The sequence below is a fragment of the Malania oleifera genome, chromosome 8 (genome assembly GCF_029873635.1).
Source record: "Malania oleifera isolate guangnan ecotype guangnan chromosome 8, ASM2987363v1, whole genome shotgun sequence".
In the NCBI taxonomy this organism is placed as follows: domain Eukaryota; kingdom Viridiplantae; phylum Streptophyta; class Magnoliopsida; order Santalales; family Ximeniaceae; genus Malania; species Malania oleifera.
This window is the reverse complement of record NC_080424.1, coordinates 3,047,872-3,061,498: the sequence shown is the minus strand read 5'-3', so window position 1 is coordinate 3,061,498 and position 13,627 is coordinate 3,047,872. Positions and strand designations below refer to the sequence as shown.

At 36.5% G+C, this 13,627-nt stretch overlaps 1 protein-coding gene across 1 annotated transcript in view; it reads left to right on the top strand.

The window, feature by feature from the left end:
• Positions 1-13,627, top strand: part of LOC131161301 (SCY1-like protein 2 A) — a 47,341-nt gene that overhangs the window by 23,095 nt on the left and 10,619 nt on the right. The window contains exons 9-11 of the mRNA XM_058116960.1: positions 3,912-4,025; positions 4,321-4,449; positions 13,500-13,562. Of these exons, the coding sequence (XP_057972943.1) occupies positions 3,912-4,025; positions 4,321-4,449; positions 13,500-13,562 (306 nt within the window). The remainder of the gene's footprint in view (positions 1-3,911; positions 4,026-4,320; positions 4,450-13,499; positions 13,563-13,627) is intronic.

Sequence of the window (13,627 nt, the reverse complement as noted above, 5' to 3'; positions counted from 1 at the left end):
TATCAATGCTCATCCTATTATCTAATGCATACATTTTTACACTTAATGTCCTAATTTTTTCACACACACCCGGCCCCAAGCCCGGGTTAAGGAGGAGGGTTGCGTTAGGTAGCTGACAGCCAGCGTAAAATTTGTCAGATCACTATGATATGAATCCTTACCGAATATTTGTTGGGGCGTCCCCTACGAGCGACGTGTTGCACTTGAACCACCCGGGTGTAGTGAAAAGTGGGCAAGGGTGGGCTAGGTCGTCGCCCCGAAGCGACGCGCCGTGTCGGCACCCGGGTACGGTATCAAATATGCGAGGGTTCCTGCATCATTCTGGACGTGGGCAGGTAAAGACGTTAGTTCAGGAAACTAGGATTAGATTAGCAACTTGGAAAATAGGGACACTTACGGGTAAAAGCATGGAAATTGTGGATACAATGATTAGAAGAAGAATTAATATAATTTGCCTTCAAGAAACTAAGTGGGTGGGGGAGAAAGCTAAAGAAATCGACAAATCAGGATTTAAACTTTGGTACACTGGAAAAGAAAAACGTAACAATGAAGTAGATATTATTATAGACAAAAACTTAAAAGATAGCATTGTGGATGTAACTAGAGTAAGGGATAAAATTATAAAAATCAAGTTGGTATTATGACAAGAGATAATAAATATCATTAGTGCTTATGCTCCTCAAGTTGGCTTAGCAGAAAATCTTAAGAGACAATATTGGGAAGATATGGATGGTATTATACAAGGCATACCAGGGACTGAGAAAATATTTATAAGAGGAGATCTGAATGGACACGTTGGAAGAGATAATAAAAATTATGAGAGGATACATAGAGAATATAGATATGGAGACAAAAATGAGTCTGGGGAGATGATCTTAGACTTTGCTATGTCATATGATTTTAGTATAATGAATACTTGCTTTAAGAAGAGAGAAGAATACTTAATAACCTTTATAAATGGACAAAATAGAAGTCAAATAGATTTTTTTTTAACTAGGAGGGTAGATCATCTATCATGCAAGGATTGTAAAGTTATTCCAGGTGAAAGTCTAACCACACAACATAGAGTCTTAGTGTTAGATATATGCATTAAAAAATGGAAGAAAAAGGATAAAATAAACCAGTGTAGGAGAACTAGATGCTGGAACCTAAAAGGAGAAAATATAATGAAATTTAAAGATAAAATGATCAAAGATGGGGATTGGACCTTAGAGGATGTGATAGATTCAAATACTTTTTGGAATAGATTAGTTAGCTCTATTAAAAAGATAGCAAAAGAGATTTTAGGTGAATCAAGGGGAAGATTCTCAAATAGCAAAGAAAGTTGGTGGTGGGATAAAGATGTACAAAAAATCATAAAGACAAAGAATTTGGTATAAAACGTGGCAAAAATGTAGAAACAGAGATAACTTTGAAAAATATAAGGAGGCAAGAAAAAATGCAAAAATGGCCGTTAGTGAAACTAAATATAGATCATTTAATAGTTTGTATGATAGATTAGGTACAAAAGAAGGGGAAGGAGATATATTTAAACTTGCTAAAGCTAGAGAAAGGAAGAACAAGGACTTAGGAAATATAAAATGTATAAAAAGTGAGGATGATATTGTCTTGGTTAAAGACGAAGATATTAAAGAAAGATGGCGAAGTTACTTTAGTAAGTTGTTTAACAAAAACCAAATAGAAGGCTTAAATTTAGAATTGTCAAATGAGGAAAAGACTAAAAATATAAGATTTATTCGCAAAATTAGAGTTAACGAAGTTAAGTTTGCACTAAAAAAGATGAAAAATGGGAAAGCTATGGGACCAGATAACATCCCAATTAAAGTTTGGAAATGCTTGGGTGATAACGAAATTATATGGTTAACTAATTTATTTAATACAATTGTAAAAACTAAGAAAATGTTAGATGAATGAAGGAAAAGTACTTTAATACCTTTATACAAAAATAAAGGAGATATTCAAAATTGTAATAACTATCGTGGAATTAAACTTATAAGTCATACAATGAAACTACGGGAAAGAGTAGTTGAACAAAGATTAAGGTTAGAAACGAAGATCTCAGAAAATCAATTTGGTTTTATGCCTAGGAGATTTACCATAGAAGTTATTTATCTTTTAAGAAGATTAATGGAAAAGTTTAGGGAAAAGAAGAGGGACTTGCATATGATATTTATTGACCTTGAGAAAGCATATGATAGGATACCTAGGGAAGTTCTATGGTGGGTTTTAGAAAAAAAGGGTATATGTTATAGGTATACCGATGTCATTAAGGATATGTACGATGGAGTAATGATAGTGTAAAGACTATAGATGGAGAAACTAGAGAATTTCCAATTACCATAGGTGTACATCAAGGATTTGCTTTGAGTCCTTATCTTTTTGCTTTAGTGATGGATCAATTGACTAAGAGTATTCAAAAGGAGGTTCCATGGCATATGTTGTTTGTAGATGATATTGTATTAATTGACGAAACTAGGGATGGAGTAGAGGCTGAGTTAGAATTATGGAGAGAATTTTTGGAATCTAGAGGCTTTAAGATAAGTAGAAATAAAACAGAATATATGAAATGTAATTTTGGTAATGATAGGAAGAATATTGGAGACAAAGTTAAACTTGATGATGAAGAAATAAATAGCACTTGTAGATTTCAATACCTTGGATCTATTATGCAAGCTGAAGGAGAAATTGAAGAAAATGTAATGCATAGAGTTAAAGCAGGTTGGGTAAAATGGAGAAGTGCTTCAAGTGTTCTATGTGATCGTAGAATACCCTTAAAATTGAAAGGGAAGTGTTATAGAACAGCTATAAGACCAACTATGCTATATGGATCAGAATGTTGGGCGACGAAGAAACATAATATTCAAAAAGTAAAAGTTGCCGAGATGAGGATGCTTAGATGGATGAGTGGTATAACATTGAAAGATAAATTAAGGAATAAACATATTCGTGGTAAGTTAGGTGTAACTCTTATAGAAGATAAGATAAGGGAGGGACGACTCAGATGGTATGGACACTTGCAACGTAGGCCTTATAGTGCACCTGTGAGGAAGAGTGACTTAGTTACTGTTGGGGGCAGTAGAAGGGGTAGGGGTAGATCTAAAATAACTTGGGAGGAGATAGTGAGTAAGGATTTAATATCCTTGAATCTATCAAAAGAAATGGTCTATGATCGCATAAATTGGTAGAAAAGGATTCATATAACCGACCGCACTTAGTGGGACTAAGGCTTGGTTTTTTTGTTGTTGTTGTTTATGATAGTCTAATCTAATACATACATTTATACACATGTTTATGATAGTCATTTATGATAGTCATTACGTGTCATTTTTTAATATATTTTATTTGTTTCACATATATTCACGTCATTTGGAATTGATTTTGAAAGTCTTACCATTTGATTTGATATTTGATTCTCAAAATGCTTAGGTGAGCAAGAATCTCTCTCTCTCTCTCCTCCTCCCTATCACTCTCTTTTTCTTTTCTTTTTTTGTTGTGGGGGGCTTGGGGGGGTGGGGGGGTACATGTGCTGTGTTGCACCAATTTCTATTGGTAGTTTAATTTTCATCTGCCTTACTGGCATGGAAGAATTTTAAGGCTATGTTTTTTTATGGGCCCATGATCCTGACATATGCTTCTGGTAAGCTGATGGGTATAATGCAGCATCATTTAATTTTTTATCCTGCATTTTGATCTGCAAGTTTATGGCTCACTTTTGCTTGTTCTTCCAAAGTGCTATTTGACATTGGTCAATTTCCAGGTTGCTATTGTGCTGTTAATGAAGCCTATGTTATGATGAGACAAGTTTAGACACTGGAGTGTGTCATGACAGATGTATTTGAATTTGAAATTCGGGGTTAATGCTGCTATTGTGTGCCAGTTGGATGATGAAATGATGTCTGGAATTTTTGCAGGACAAAAATGATTTTGAGCTTTCAACATTACCAGCTCTTGTTCCTGTCTTGAGCACTGCTGCGGGTGAGACACTATTGCTACTTGTAAAGCATGCGGAGCTTATTATCAATAAGGTATCTAAAATTGCTTTGCTAAATTATCCTTTTTAGTGTGTTTAAGGTGGCTTTTCTATTAGTGACAAATCTGCTTCCAGATGTGCGTAATTTTAAGCTTGACTGCATAATTTTATACTTGACTGTTAACTTTTTTGGTTTCTCTTTTCTTTTGATTAGAATTATGAAAGTTGACCATAGACCTATTTTATTCTGTTTCTCAACAAGTGTCTTTATGCTTGCTGCTTGCTTGAAAACATGGTTACTTCGTGGATTGAACTTGATAATATCACTAATTGTATCGTGTTTATTGTAGACTAGTCAGGAGCAATTAGTGTCACATGTCTTGCCCATGCTTGTCCGTGCTTATGGTGATAGTGATGTTCGCATACAAGAAGAAGTTTTGAGAAAATCTGTATCACTTGCTAAGCAACTTGATATTCAGGTAAATTCCACTGTCTGTTCTTATGGCTTCTCTAGAGCATTTGCTTTCTCCACATTGCATTCAAATTTTCTATCTACTTCCATAACATTTAGACTTTGGAGTAGTTTGATGATTGGATCATGCCAATTAGAGAAAAATAGGGTAATATATCCAATATTTGATTGTTATTGGTTACTGACTGAGGATGGGCTGTGGCCGTCTCTGCTGGTGTTAAAAATTGCTTGGTATAGTTTTTGCTTTTCTTGTCCTACTTCTAGAGGTAGAAAAGGTTGGTGGAAGAAGTTTTTGATGTCCCTGTAGGGCTCTGAGCTTGTAGCTTGGATGCACTATTTGTTTTGCTTTGATCCTGTCTTGCCTCTCTAATAGAGGAATGTACTGCCTGCATTTATCTACCTGTATGGCATATGCGGCACCATCCACAACTAGAGGATGCACACATGCATACATGTATGCAGTCTTATTATTAAATGTGTACAAGTTCTATGCCATGTAAATGGATTATGCTTTGTGTCATATAGTGTATTTGAATCTAGCTGAGGGGTCATAGTGGGATATTCGAAGTCAACTCGACTTGAACTTGAAGGATCACAAAGTTGTTTAACTCAAGTTCAACTTGGCCGCAAGTTCTTAAGACTCAATTTGACTTGATTATAAATTAATATTAAGACAATATAATTTGTATATAATATTAAAAATATTTGTAAAATATATATTGGATTACTTATGTAATATAACTATTATTAAATTTCAAAAACTTGATTAGGCTTGTGGGTCGAGCAATATTGCAAAATTGGAACTTGACTGATAATCGAGTTGAATCGAGCTCGAGTAGAATTGAGCCATGTCGAGTTACAAAGTAAGCCGAGCCTAGGTCGTTGCGAGTAGGCTCAACTCACTTACACCCTGTGTAATAATACATTCCAATATTTATCCATCCATCCATGCATACATATGTGTGTGTGTGTGTGTGTGGTGTTTTTGTAATTTGTAATTTTTAATTTTTTGTATTTACGTAGAGATAGAAGCATGCATGCATTTGACAAGGTTTGTCAGAACATTGTATCTTTGTCTTATCCTTCTATCTAATCTTGAGGCTTCCCTTGCAGCAAATCCAGTTGAAAATTGGGTCTGAAGTGATTTTTTTTTCCTTGCTTATAAACGGATCATGAAATTGCTGGGAATATTCATTTGTAAATTGCAATTAATCCCTCGCTGAATTGTATTGAAAGGAGGAATGCCTTGCACAGATTGATGGGCCCAAGAATTGATGGCTATTGGGTCATGTTGGTGGTCACTTCTATATCTTGAGGCCCTGCACGAGGACTTCGTTGTCCTATATTATAATCAATGGTTCTAGCCGTCAATCAATCAAAAGTTATCATGCACACACATGCAACTCTCATCTTGCGATACTGTCCTGTGGTGTTGGAGGTGGTTCCCACGGATGTTGATCTTATAGATGAGCATTTATCCTACCGATGCGAACCTTGTAGAAGAATGGAATCCTTGTTTTTAGACCCATTTCAAAGGTTGAGTATAGCCTCCTAATGGTTCACGTGACACTTGAAATCATAAACGGATTTTGTACGAGGGGCAATGACTGGGACTCCCAACAAAGGAGGAGATTGTTGGGAATATTAGTTTGTCTGTAATTTCATTTTAGAAGGGAATTTGAGGAACTATTTATGTCCATGGATGGGCCCAAGGCCTAATGGCCAAAGCTTTTGGGTCATATTGGTGCTGACCATGTATATCAACCCAATTTGAAAGGAATCCTTTGGCTCTAATAGATATGAATGGCTAAAAGTACCAACTTCAATGTGAGGAAGTTGGTTGTGCTATTTGCTATTTCTTTATAGGCACATATGGTCACAGCGAAAAAAACTAGAGCTTGAATATTTGTCACCTAAATTCCTTGTTTGCCTAGTTGACCCATTCATACAATCACCTATCCCCCCTTCCCCCACCCAAAAAAATAAAAGTAAAAAGAAAAATCCTCCGGTGGAAGCAAGGGAGTTGAATAGAACAGCTATAAGTGTCAAGAATTCATTTATTTCAGTCATTTTGAAAGAAGAAAAAGGAAAAAAACCAGGGATCCGTTGAACTTCAAGTATTCAGTTACCAATAAGATACAGATGCGTACTTCGCATTTGGAAATTACATAGAAAAGACTATTTATTTCAAAGGGGTTTACTGAAAATTCTGGGAAAACGTCAATGACTGATCGCTTATTTGTCTGGAAAAAAAAAAAGAACGAATATGTTATAAGAATTAATTGGTCAGTTGAACATTTGGGAGCCAAAAATTCATTAATTTGAAGAGTCATTTTGAATTATTTGATTTATTAGATCTTGAATTTTGATGTATATGGAGAGAATAGGAAGGGAAATAGATGAGGGGCAGGGGAAGAAGTAGAAGGAAGAATAGAGAGCAGGAAGTAGGAGACACAATTGGGGAAAAACACATGTATTTCTCTCCTGATTCAATCCTTACTGAAACCCATGGACACTTCCATTTCTCCCTGACATAATAATTCTTTCCTTAAAAAACTCATCTTTTCTTCTTTACAGTGTCCATAAACATCTTTGAGCAACTATTCTAACTCATAATTTGACCCCCCCTTAAATAGGTGGGATGCAGAGAACCCTCCCATAGAAGAATCCTGCAGATAAACCATAGATGAGAACAAATGCTCCTTTTGTCTGCATTATTGGTTGAACTCATTTTTTGTTTCTTGAATGCACACAGTGGCAGATCATTGCGACATGCTCTCGTCCAGCTGAACCATTAACATGCAAATATAGATACTTGCAATCATAAGCCCACAAAATGCTCCTTGTGTCTGCATTATTGATCAAACTCATTTTTTATTTCTTGAATTCATATACTGGCCTTCAAAATTATCTAATAAATTTTCACCACTGCTTTCTTTGTCATGTTATTCCCCCTTGCCATTCCTTTTCTACTCTTTTTTTTTTCTAGTTGTTTTATGCCTTTGTCCTTTTCCCCTTATGTAGGACCTTCACACTTTTGAAGCTGTGTCCTTGTTTCATAGCTGGTAATGGTGATGAGCAATGTGGTGCAAGGCAGCGTGGAGATTGCACTCATAAATGGAGACGGGAAATATCTGACTAAAGTCGATGGATTTGTTACAGCTCATGTTGACAAATTTGTGAATGAAAATGTATGCTCTTTAGGAAGATATTGAATAATGAGGATATAGAAGTAAGATGCGGGCAATTTATTCCCTTCTTGTGATCCTTCCACTGTAGGTGCGTCATTGGATTCCTCCCTTATAGTTAAGGCAGATACAATCTGCTTTGGGACAATATCCCCTCCTTTAACCCTTTTGTTCTCTACTCCATTACCTTTTCCCCCGCTTATTTTCATATGTAACAAAAAGTTTCAGTCTTTTAAGCAATCTTTTCCTATTATTTTTATTTTTTTGAGCAGTTCTCTCTCTCCTCTCTCCTTTCTCCTTTTTTCTATTTCACCCAGTAGCTTGAAAGCCCTATCATCAAAGCCCTTGAACGACATGCCTAGCACTGTACTAACTGTCTTCATCCAATTTGAAACTTCATAGGCAGCGCCTTCAATAATTCATACTTGATATCATTGAAACTACTCCCTCCTTCGCAATACCCAATCTCCCACTCTTGCAGAATAATGGCCGAATGTTGCAGTGCTGGAAGGCAGTCAAACATTGGTTATTTTCTTGGATTAGTTCAGCATCTACCTTTCTAGTTGCGGCAGTATTTATTAGGGTAATTACAATCTAAGGTGTCATGCTTATGGTCTAGGGAAGGTTGTCATTCCCAAGATGCTGGTTTATTATTTTAGTTTAGCCTAAGTATTCAAGAGAAGTCTTGGACAGTTCTATTCAATAATAGTCATTTCTCTAAGAAAAGTTAATGCCCAGGCCCCAGAGAGTGTCCTGTACCCATATATTATAGTCCAAATAATGAAAAGAACAGTTCGGAAATTTCCCTTTCCATTTGCTTATCAATACTGGCTTGTTTATAACTTTCTTGAGATGTGATAGTGTGGGTCCAGGATTCACCCAGTTGCACTTCCAAATTCTATATCCTCTACTGTGTGTTTCCGTTGAGAGGATTGCATTTTGCCACTAATCTAGTGTTTTTTCTCCTGATTAATAGATTTTTAATATGGTGAATCACATGGGTTATTTTTTCCATGCATGCTGTATAAAGTTAGTACCAAAGTAAGTCACTTCCTTGGGTTTGCTTCTGTGTATTGCTGTTTTCTTTTGAAGTTCTGTAATTTTGCTGTACCATCTTGGATTGGCTTGCTTGTGTTGCTTAAATACTCATAGCTTGTTTTATTTGTTGTTCTTGTGTTCTTAATCCAACTCCATTGGTTTGATATCTTGGATTTTTATTGATGGTATTTTAGTCAAGTTTTGGTAATTAAATAGGGACTTTTCCAAGATAAATATTTTGGTTGTCAAGCAAAACTTAGTTCTTGCTACTCGAAGGAATATTCAGTTGATAAGATAGATGGGTAATGTATCTGTAGCAAAAGAAGAGCAAAGGACTTGTTGTGAATGGTTTGGATGGAGGATAACTTGTTGCTGAAGACACACAATAGAACAAGGTGTACAGCAAGGTGAAAGCTTTGTAATTTAATAATTGATAACAAAAACTATAAAAATATTGTTGCCAAGGCTAAAGTGAAGAGATTGCAGCTTAAGTGGTGGAAGATGCACAACTCTATCGATTCCAATGGACACATGCCACATTCTACTTGGTTGCCCGCATGAAAATGACCACAGTGCTGTCCATGATGACCACAGTGATACCTACACATCCTATGTCACAAATGATGTCAACTACAAGAAGAAGATTTTAAAGCCTACTGAGTTGAATGTGACGATAAAGGAGAAGAATAAAATGCAAGCCGGCCTTCTTAATAAAAGCAACCAACCTGTGACTAAATATTGGAAGGAATTGATGGAGTTAGCATGTGCTTCTTTAATAGAACAGTAGATGAAGATGTCACTAATGAAAACTCGGCCATTGGAAGTGCTAGATCTAACTCAAATGACGAAGAAAATGGTAATTGTTGGTGAAGGTGTGGTAGCAATCAGCCTATGTGGTGTGGGGCTGGGGTATTCTTCACAATTGAAATGTGGTGCTTGGGCTATTGTAGTTAAGGGCCCAAGGCACTTGAGTAGCACTTCACTATCAACTCAGGTGCTGTTTGATATCATCATAAAAAACAATGAAAACAAAAAACAGAAATGAAAACTGAAGAACTAGACATGGGTGGTTGATATTTCCAAAACTAAAACAGGTTAGAAACGTAATTGCACTCATGTTCTTGAATCAAACCTCAATTAAAAGATATGGTCAAAATTATAAAAATGAAAAATAACATAAATTATAAAATATTATAATAAAAATATAAATAGATTGTAATTATTTTATTTAATTATTCATTTTTATATTTTTAAACTCACTTTTTGGTGCTCCAAGAACAATCTTATTGTACACGATGATTGGAAAATGGTATAAGTGTTTTTTGAAAAAGTTAATTGGTATTTTTATTTTAATTCTTTTTTAATTTGACATGGTCATTCGTGTGGAATGAATCATTTAATCTATGGTAGTACAATCTCAGCTCATTCTCTAAAGATAGTTGCATCTTGGTTCTTATATTGCTCAGCATAAAAAGAACTGAACAGTGAACAAGTGATCCTGAATATGTTGAGAAAACCATCAAGGGGAAGGAAACCAAGGCAAGAATGATACCCGATTCCACTCTCTGGTCAAATGGAAAAGGAAGCCCAATTGAAGACTGTGAGGACTCTTGGATTAGCAATAGTGAGCTTATGTTGAGTTATGCTTTTCTTTTCAGATGACCTTAGTCCTTTTTTATGAATATTTTTTGTGTCTTCACCATATTTTTGAGAGGGTTTCTAGGCTTAAGATTAACATTGGGAAGAGTGTCTTTTTTCTATTAATGCGTTTGTTGAGTAAGCTAGGGAGCTGTCTTTTGCTGCGGGGTGTGGTATGTTGGATTGGCCCTTGCTCTCTACCTAGGACTGAAGGGTTCTGTTCTGTGTTTGTAAACTTTTGGTGTCTGGTTGTGCTGTTGTGCAGAGGGTATCCAAGCATCTAGATTGTTGGAAGGGGTTTTTTTTGGGGGAGGGGTATTATTACCCTTATTCAAGCTTGTCTTGTTAGCTTCCCGTTGTGTTGTTTATCTCTTTTTAAGATTCCAATGGAGATTGCAAGTAAGGTTTAGAGAAAATTATAAGACTTTCTATGGTCTATGGGTGGGGGTTGGGGTTATAGGGACTATTTAATGAGCTGGGATGTCGTGCGTAGGTGAAAATTGGATGATGGGTTGGGTCTTGCGAATTTGGTGTCTAAGAACACTGCACTCTTGGCTAAATGGATGATGGGTTGGGTTTTGTGAATGTGGTGTCTAAGAACACTGCTCTCTTGGCTAAATGGCTTGGGTGGTTTCCCTAGAAGATTCTTCCCTTTGGCATAGAGTCCATAGAAGTAAGTATGCATTGAATGAGAAGAGCTGGGATACCAATTTGGGATCTAGAAGATGTTCTTTGGAGAGCCCATGGAGATCTATCTCTCAAATTTATCCCCTCTTCATTCTCTATACTAAGTATGTGTTGTGAAGGGGTTCTCATATTCATTTTCCGAAATACCTTTGGTTGGGGAATGTTGTTTTGTCTACCTTTTTTCCTCTGCTTTATCATTTGAGCTAAGGGCAGAATAGCATTATTTATTCTCTTGTTGTTGATTTGGGTGGCCCTTTGGCTTCTTGAGATTTTCATTTTCATAGATTTCTGCATGATAGGGAGATGGATGAGCTTTCCTCTTTGTTGATTTTGTTGAATAATTGCCATCTCTCTTTGGGTGCAGATCGTTGTTCTTGGTCCTTGTCTTCTTTGAGGGTGTATTCATGCAAATCCTTTTGTTATCTCATGACCTGCTCAAAATTTTCTTTTCCTCTTTATTATACCATTGGGAAGGCCAAAATCCCACCAAAAATCAAGGCTTTTATCTGGTTGTTTGTGCTTAATAGAGTCCATACTCCATACCAATAACTTGCTGCGAAGTAGGAGACCGATGAAGGCTCTTTCTCTAGATGTCTGTGTTCTTTGTCGTAACAGCTCAGAAACAGCATCCCATTTATCTCTGTGGTGTGGAATAAGTTATTTGGCTTAGTTAGAGAGAGTTGGACTTGTCCAGAGACGGGGAAGGATATTTTGGCAGTTTCCTTTGTTGTTTTTGGAAGGAGAAAGGACTGGGCAATACTTTGCAGATGTGCTTGTAGTGTTATGGGGTTTATGGTTTGAACATGAAGTCTGATATACTTGAGAACTGTTTGGAGATGTGGAAGTTTTGGGTTGACCGGTTGAGGATTCACCTTGTGGCACCTTCAATATCTCCCTAGTACACGTTTGATGTGGGATTGTGACAATGGACAAATCCATCTGATCTTTGACGTACTTGTTTAAATGGCCCACACCTTTGAGAGAGGCTCATCCACATGGCATTACTCCTGAGGTGGCCCTGTTACCAAATGTGACAATCTTGGTCCAACTTTGATAAATTATTGCTTGCTTTGCTAATTGGACCTCACAATTTTCCATTGCGCCTATCAATCTTGAGACATAAGCCACTCTTATATGGCTATGATCTCCTTAAAACATGCCTGATGTGGGATCTTGCTCCATGTTTGCTGCGTCAAATAGGTATAAGAGCTAATATTAGGGTATCTTAACTGATCATCTCATTTTGTGGCATTCTTTCAATACTTGTGCTGCATCATTGTGCATTTAGCCGCGGCCCCCCACCCCCCCCCAAAAAAAAAAAAAAATTTACATTGACCTTGTGGTCTCCGCTTAGTGTGTGATTGTTGACTTATTTGGTAGATGCATGATTTCGTTATCCCCTTCACTTGCACAACAGATTTGGCCATTTAAGCAATTGTCACGATATTAGTTTGTCCTGTTAGGGCTTCTATATATGATGAGGAGTTTTTTGAGCCAGCCTAAAACCACTTGTCTTTCCTGAGCTCAAAATGCTATTCACGAGAAACCCGCCTTGATTGCCTCCAATTGGATACCCACAAACATTTGTGCCCTGAAGAGGCCTAAGTTTTTTTATTTCAAAGTTGAAAACCATTTGTTTACTGCATGATGCTGGCTTCCCCACCTTCCACATCTCGGAAGGTTAATCACTCCATCTGGTGCTGGATTCCCCACCTTCCACTCCTCATAAGGCCAATTTGATGCTGGCTTCAATGCTCTTCTAAGTGTAATGTTTCATTTTCCAGCATCTTCTTGTTGTGGCTTGAAATGCTAGCAACAAAAGATTAACCCTTATGCCTCAAACTCACCCCTTACTAGGTCAAAACCTCATTTATGGCAGCACCCATTAATTGAGGCATTTACCACAATCTGATATATTCCTTGTGGAATTGATAAGTCACAGATCATGATTCTTGTTCAGCTAAAATTCTTGCTTTATGTTAGATTATCACTTAACCTAAAAGCTTAAGCTGTTAGGTTGGGCCAACAATGTCTATCAAGCTTAACACTTTACATTTGAATTTTCTGTGTAACAGTTCCAAACACAAAACTGGAAATTAACAGTTTGATGATATTGAACAGACGGTTGGATCATGAGTTGAATTCCCAGAAGTCGTAACTTTATGTGATGGCTTCTGTTTATTTTTGCTTTCTCTTAATATGCAGGGTTTACTCTGTTGTAAGTTATATTAGCAATGGCTTTTATTATGCTGCTTTGTGGTATTTAATGTATCAATAGTTTGTACCAAACAATTTAAACAAGATCATACATGGGTTCTTTCATGACGTTATTGATGCTTTAATTTTGGCCTCGATAACTATAAAACTTATTTTGGTGGAGAATCTCTATAATCATATCTTATGAATTATTTGAGTACTTGTCACTTGTAACTGCCTTTCTTATAAACTCACTTTATGGAAGTGATCTGACAATCAATATTTTTCTGTTGATCTAATTTCCTTGCAGCTAGTAAAACAAGCAATCTTGCCTCGTGTGCATGGATTAGCTCTTAAGACGACAGTTGCTGCGGTATGCATATTTATTTTTGAGAATATATCTAAACCTTTTTGTTGATATGCCTTATTAGAATTAAC